The sequence below is a fragment of the Ammospiza caudacuta genome, chromosome 7 (assembly GCF_027887145.1).
Source record: "Ammospiza caudacuta isolate bAmmCau1 chromosome 7, bAmmCau1.pri, whole genome shotgun sequence".
NCBI lineage: Eukaryota > Metazoa > Chordata > Aves > Passeriformes > Passerellidae > Ammospiza > Ammospiza caudacuta.
The window spans coordinates 4,171,773-4,178,880 of record NC_080599.1 but is presented as its reverse complement, the minus strand read 5'-3'; the positions used below and the strand labels follow the sequence as shown (position 1 = coordinate 4,178,880).

Sequence of the window (7,108 nt, the reverse complement as noted above, 5' to 3'; positions counted from 1 at the left end):
GGAACTCCAGGGAAGGGCTTCCCAGCTGGGAATTTCTGATGGGACTGATTCCTCACATTTACACGGAACAAGTGACATTTTGTTGGGATCTGGACAGACTGTGCCAGTTTTGTTTTACCAGTGGGCAGGGTCAGCACCAAAGACACAGACTCCAGCTGAAGGAATCAGTGTCATTTCCTGCAGTTCAGAGCAGCAAAGAATCACAAAAGGAACAGCTCAGCAATGCACCCAACCATCCCCACCAAAGACTGCAGCAGTGATTAACAAAGATCCAGCAGCATTTTCCCTCAGCCTTTACCATCCCCCAGACCCACACAGCAGCTGGGGAAGCTGTCACAGCCAAGGGCTGCAGAGCCACTCCTGGGCACTGGGAAATCCTGCAGGTGCCTCCAGCCCCAGGCGAGGCTCCAACCCCGCTGGGAGAGGGCCCAGCTCTGACAGTGCTGAATGAACAAACTGACAGCACTGCTAGTGTGGCAACATCTGCTTTCATCCTCCTCTTGAGTGCCTCCCAAAGCCTGGCCAGGGCCCCAGGAGGAACCAAGGGAGGTGACTTTGACCATACAGCCCCAAACAAGGCAAGATGTCAGATTTCATGGCCTTGTCTGGCTTTTAAATACACAAAGGTCAATACATGTTTCACTAATGAGTGGCTACATCTATCACAGTGCTAATGACCATGCATATTTCATTAGGGAGCAGATACAAAGATAACCTTTGCTTGGAAGGTTCATCCAGAGGCCACCTTTGGCTCAGGGCCTGCTGTCCAGGCCTCACTCTGGGCTGGTGTCCAGGCCTTGGCACTTCAGGGACGTGGTTTAGTGCTGGGCTTGGCACTGCTGGGTGAGTGGCTGCACTGGCTGAGCTCAGAGGGCTTTTCCAACAGAAAGGATTCTGTGATTCCATGATTCTATCCACATCATCCAGCTGGGGCTATTTTAGCAGCATTACTTTGCTCCAAAAGTTCCCTCTTGCCCAGCTCCTGTGGCCTGAGGCTTCAGCTCCTTCAACTCCTGGTGCTGAGCTGCTCATGCTGAACGAGACAACTCAGAGAGAAGAACACAGTCCATGCAATTCCTTCTGGGACATGGAGAGGGGAGGCTGTGCAAACAGGAGCATTGTTTGCTGTGGCCTCCTCCTCTGCCCTTCACACCTTTCAGCGCTTTGAACCAGCCAAGAGCTTTCTCCAAGAGTGCAACGGAGCAGCTGTTCCAGCTCCCGGGCCTGGCTCTCTCCAGTCTCTGCCCTTGCCTGGTTCTGTCCCTCGTGCTGTGCCCTCTGTTCCCCCAGGGCTCGCTGGCTGCTGCCCAGGACTGTGCACTGGCACAGATCCAGTGCTCCAGAGCCTCCTTTCTGTGCCCTTGGAGCTGCCTGGGTACAGCAGCCTTTTCCATCTGGAAGCTCCCCATGGACAGGGAGTGCCCAGCTCCGTTCCTTGCACAGCCTCCAGGAGCCCAGGGCTGCCATCTCCAGTCCCTGCTGGCCCTGGGGGCTCCCAGGTGCCTCAGGCTGCTGTGACACCGCTGCACACGGGAGGGAAGAGGGGCAGGGGCTGTGCTCAAAGTCAGCTCCATCTACTGCTGCTGCTGCTGCTGTGGGGTCATTTGTGCAGCTCCGGCCCAGAGTCAGGGATCAGATCCTGCCAGTCTCTTCCAGCCCTGGCTGCTCAGAGTTTGGGCCTGGGAGCCTCAGGTGGCCAAAGGCAGCTGCTGCTGGTCCCTCTGTGTGCCTGAGTTCAGCAGTGCTGCTCCATCAGTCTGTGCCCAGCAACGGGGAAAAGCCTCAGCCCTGCAGGGCCAGGAGCTGCCGGGCTCTGCCTGAGCAGCTCAGCCAGCAGGAAGGGAGCTGCTCCACACGGGAATCAAGAGCAAAGGACATTCCTTTGATAGGACAGGTTTTCTATTTAAAGGAAAGAAAAGGAAAAAGAAAAAAAATTGATAAATTGTAAAAGATAAGAATAAAATCCAAGTGTTAGTGAAAAAAACCCCATAGAATTAATGAAAAAAACAAAACATAAATGCCAAGTTACATTCTTTGCATTAAGAGGTAAATGATCATTTTAAAAACACAACTCAGTTATTTACATTGTAAATGCGCTGATGGCATGCATCCATCTTTGTGACCTCAAAAGCCTCTTAAAATACGTTGGGCTTTGTTTCCAATATTGGTATTTGAATTTGTAGTCAAAGCAAGAGGAAATTGCTTTGTGCCCTCCCAGCTCCAAGCAGGGCTGGGAATGGAAACACTGTCAAACCCCAAATCCTTTAGAAGATTACCTTCCTTCTCACCCTGCAAATGAGCTGCACATTCCTTTTGAAACTGTCAGGCATTTCTTAGAGACACAAAGTCTCACTTACGGCTTTTTGCTCTGGTTTGGAAGTGCAGAAGGGCAATTCTCCATCCACCAGCTCCAGACTGCACTGCCTCAGGAGCACGGCCCACTCGCCAGCTTTGGCCCACTCGTGGCACTTCTAGAGGAGGAAGAAAGTGCAATTGCACAATTCCAGCCAATCAAGAAGGATGAATGGGACAGACAAAACACCCTGTACAGATCCAGGTGTTCAGCTGGGACTGTGGAGAGTTTGGGTCCTTGCCAGTTGCATGTGTGTCCCCAGCTGCAATCTCTGGGCCTGCAGCAGAGTCTCACTCACCTGCCAAAGCAGAAAGCTCAGGCGCTGTGCTCGCAACGGGCTCATCTGATGCAAAGCTGTCAGAGCAATGTGAGGGCAGAGCCAGCCCAGCTGGGCCCAAGGCTGAGCCCAGCAGAGCCCTGGCAGAGCCCAGAGCAGCCTCAGCACCCGCAGAGCCCGGCTGCAAGGAGAGGAAGCAGAGAGTGCCCGTCAGCTGAGGGCTCCTGTGCCCTTGTGCCAAGGCCTGCGGTGCCCAGGCCATGCTGGCTGTGCCCAGAGCTGTGCCCAGAGCTGCCCATCCCTGCTGCCTTTGGCACAGAGCAGGAGGGCAGGACATGTGCCCACCCTGCAGCCAGCCAGGGCACATCCAGCCCTCAGCAGCTGCCCAGAGCAGGATGCTCCTTTGCTCGCTGCCAGCTCCCAAAAGCTCTGATCCCACCCTGCCAAGCACACAGGGACCCACCTCACACCAGCCACGGCTGGAAGAAAAGCTGCTCCCAAACCATGGCCTCAGCCTTCTCCAAGGGCACGGCCCATCCATGCCACAGCTGCTCTCAAGGACTTCCCCATCCACACTGGACCACCTGGAATGATTCCTCTGGAAAAACAAACAGCACATTATTGAAAAGAGGTTAGAGACAAAAAGAGAAAACAAGAAAAACAGTAAAAACTCTTATCTCTGTCAGGGCCTTGAGGAAGGCCAAACCCCCACATGCTAGGGAAAAACCCATCCATGGGTGAGGGAAGCCCACACTTTCTCTCTTCCCCCCTGCACTGCCCTCCAAAATCACGGTGACCCCAAAGCAAACAAGGGCAGTGGAGAAGCCCAAGTCCTTCCTTTCCTGTACAGCAAAGCAGCTGTGCTCAGGTTCTGGAGTCCCACCTCTGCTCCCACCATGGGGTTTGTTTGTGTCGGGCTGGCTGCCCCAGCCCCAGCCCGGGGCATGGTGGGTGCTGGGGGCTGTTGGCAGGGCCAGGAGCCCACTCCCATTTCGTACCCACCCCAGCCCATCCTCCCAGCCCTGCCAAAAGCAGCTGGGTAGCCACTGAAGAATGAGTTGCATCTGCCCCAGCAAAGGGGAAGCCTTTGGTTCCCAGCCAGGCTGGGCAATGCCCAAACCGGAGAGCATCCCCCTGCATGTGGACTCATCTGCAAATTCACTGTGGAGCCTGGCTTTGAAGAAGGTGCCAGAATCAAACTCCATCATCTTCAGCTGGCCAGGCTGAGGAAGAGCTTGTCATCCTTGGTGTCATCCTCACTCTCTCCAGCAGCAGCAGCATCCCCACCCGGTACAGCTTCTCCAGGGGCTCCTTCTCCTTCCTTGGGGGCAGACCAGGCTCTCAGGGCTCTGCCCAGGGCCCCAGCTGTCAGGGAACCAGGACAAGAAAACCAGCTTGGATGGAAGCCACCAGGGCTGGGCAGAGCAGCTCAGCTCCAGCACAAGGGCTGTGTGTTCCCATCCCATGAGCCCGGTGCAGTGACACAGGCAGCACAAAAAGGGCTGGGTTCCTTTGCTTCTGATTGCCAAGGCATGTGTGGAGCTGGAACTTACCAGGGTCCTGGATCAAAGTGTGCCTGTGGCTCTCTCCCTTCTTCTAGGGCAGATGAATATCCTGCATCCAAGGATGACAGAACAGGTCTTCTAATGAGGGCCTTTCCAAGTCCAGCATGGATAAACACCGCCTGATCAGATCTTGGCACTCTGGGCAGAGAAACCAGAAACCACCAGTTAGTTGGAGAAGGCTCCTATCGGCTTTGCCCCACCATTCCAATGCCCAGGCCATGCTGGATGTGCTCAAAGCTCGGCCTGAACTTTCCCATCAACTCCCTGTTTTGGAGGAGAGCAGGACATGTGCCACCTCCTCAGCAGCTGCCAGTGCAGGATGCTCACGAGTCCACTGCTGTCTCCCAGCACTGGGATTCCCCCCGTGCCCAGACATGAGGATCCACCTTGAGAAAGCCGTTGTGGCAGTGAGAGCTGATGGTCCCAGCTGATGTTCTGGCAACTCCTGAAAGGGTGCTCCCCGCAGACCATCTGGTGCAGCAGGATGCCCAGGGACCAGATGGTAGCTGGCTTGCCATAGTACCAGCCAAAGTGGGTCCATTCTGGGGGGCTGTATGACCGTGTTCCTATGGAATACAGATGGAGTTCATCAGGGGGATGCTGCTGCTCCCAGAGCCTGGCCCCAGCATCCCTGGGCATGTGGGGGCTGCCTCAGAGGCACACAGGGTGAGCATTGCCCTCTCATCAGCACCTGGGACTTGTGTACAGACTTGGGGTTGGAAAAGAAACCTCTAGTATTTCAAGGGGGCAGTGGAAGCCCTGGCAAGGCCTGACCATAACAAGGAAGAACCCACCCAGTGCTGGGAAAAACCATGCTCTCATCCTCCCTGCCTGCATTGCCCCAAAAAACATTATGAACCCCAACAGACCAGGTGAGTGGAGCAGTCCAAGCCCTTTCTCACCTGCACACCAAACCGGCTGGGCACAGGTTCCGGTCCCCCCTCTCTGCTACCCCCACCCACGGGTGTTTTTGTTGGGCTGGCTGCCCCAGCACCAGTTCTGGGCAGAGTGGGGGGCAAAGGCTGCCTGCAGGGCTGGAAGATGGCTACCCACTCAGCCCTGAGTTTCAAAAGAAACTCAGCTGAAGACTCAGTGCCATGAAGGGCCGCAAAAGAGAGAATCCCTGCTGCCACAGCCAGCTTGGGCTGGGAGATGTTGGGTCATGAGATGCTGGGCCCAGGAGCCCTGCGTGGGCTCACCTGCAAAGTGAGTGTAGACTGTGTCTAGCAGGTAGGTGCCACAGCCAAAGTCAATTAGTTTGGCCTGCCCAGTGTCCAGGTCAACCAGGATGTTCCCTGGTTTGATGTCGCGGTGCAGCACCCCGCAGCTGGTGCAGTGCCGCACGGCCTCCAGCACCTGGCGGAACAGCTCCCGCGCCTCCTCCTCGGGCAGGAACCGCCGTGCCCGAATGAAACGATTCAGATCCTGACACCGCTTTGGCCGCTCCAGCACCATCAAGATGTCCTTGGGGAGCTCAAGCCACTCCAGCAGCTGGACCACACCAGGGAAGCCAGTGGACACCTTGGCCAGCAGCACAATCTCCAGGGGTGCGCTGGTGCCGTCGGGCTGCGGGAGGAGCACGATGCCGTCAGTGGGGCTGATGCCATGCCGGGGCTCGTGAAGCCCTCAGCCAGCCCGGGATGCTCTGCGCCCTGCGCTGGCCCCACGCCCGCTCTCCCTCGGGGTGTCCTGGCGGCTCCCACCCTGCCGGGCCTCGGCTCATCCCCGGCCGGCAGCCCCGGCTGCTGGCCCGCTCACTCACCAGCTCACCCCAGTGCAGGACGCGGTTCCGTGGCACCCTTTTGATGGCCACCTGCAAGTCAAGGGGAGCAGCGGGCTCAGCTCGCCGCCTGCCCTGCCCAGCCCCATCCTCTGCCCTTCTCCTCCTCCTCCTCCTCCGCCCCCTCCTCCTTGTCCGCCGCTCACCGGGGCGCCGTCCGAGAGCCGCGTGGCCGCGAATACGCTGCCGAAGCCGCCGCGCCCCAGCAGCGAACCCAGCCTGTACTGCTCCTTCAGGCCCTGCTGCGTTTTCCCTGCGGGCGGGACGCGGCTGTCAGCGCTCGGCCCGGGGCCAGCAACGGCCCCCGAGCGCCCCTCACCCACCCCGGGCCGGCCATGCCCCGGCGTTCGCTCTTCGGAACGCGGCACGGGAGGCTCGGGGCCGGCGGCCGCGCTGCCGAGCGGCGGAGCTCGGGCCGGGGAAACCGCAGCGGAGGTGGCGGGAGCGGCCGCGCCGCGTGTGTCCTCCGCAGGCCCCGGGAGAAGCCGGGGCCGAGGCCGGGGCCGGGGTCGGGACGGGACCCTGTGTCGCGTCCGGGGCCGGGCTCGGGCCAGGCGGAGCCGAAGGGCGGCGATGCCGCCCCCGCACCAGGCACTGATGCCTGCCCAGCAGCGCCACCGCCAGTACGGCCAGAGCCGGGCGGAGGCGAGACCGCGGCGGGAGGGCCGGGGCCGGGCACGGGGCAGCCCCGCCCGGGGCCGGGGGCGGGCCGGGGGCATGGCCCGGCCCGGCAGGGGAGAGGGAGGCGGGGAGAGGAGAGGGATGCCGGGCAAGGGACCCCGAGAGAAAGGTGCCCGACCGCGGGAAAGGGAGAGAGAGAGAAAGAAAGAGAAAGAGTGTTGGAGAATATCTGCTTTTGCTGCCGCCGCTGCTGCTGCCGCCGCTGCCGCCGCTGCAACTGAAGCACCGGGGCCGTTCGTCCCCGTGTCCGTTCCCCGCTCGCCCCACGAGCCCCACGTTCGAGCCCCGCGCGCCACGGGGACAGCCCCTCCGTCTGCCCAAACACGGGAACTTTGCAGCCTTGAGCACGGATGCAGAGCCCTGACTCCTGCACATTGGCACAGCGATCCCCTCGCTCGCTGCTGTGCATTGTCCTTGCTGAGGATCAGACACTGTTGGGCCACCTTCCCTTG

At 59.3% G+C, this 7,108-nt stretch overlaps 1 protein-coding gene across 1 annotated transcript; it reads right to left on the bottom strand.

Moving 5' to 3' along the window:
- Window positions 1-4,226: 4,226 nt before the first annotated feature.
- On the bottom strand, window positions 4,227-6,703 carry LOC131559716 (serine/threonine-protein kinase pim-1-like; the record flags this gene model as incomplete). The annotated part of the gene is made up of 5 exons (XM_058808148.1): window positions 4,227-4,333; window positions 4,582-4,761; window positions 5,395-5,761; window positions 5,958-6,008; window positions 6,122-6,703. Coding segments are annotated over 5 exons (1,287 nt in total), but the record flags the coding sequence as incomplete, so codon positions are not given.
- Between the last annotated feature and the right edge of the window lie 405 nt (window positions 6,704-7,108).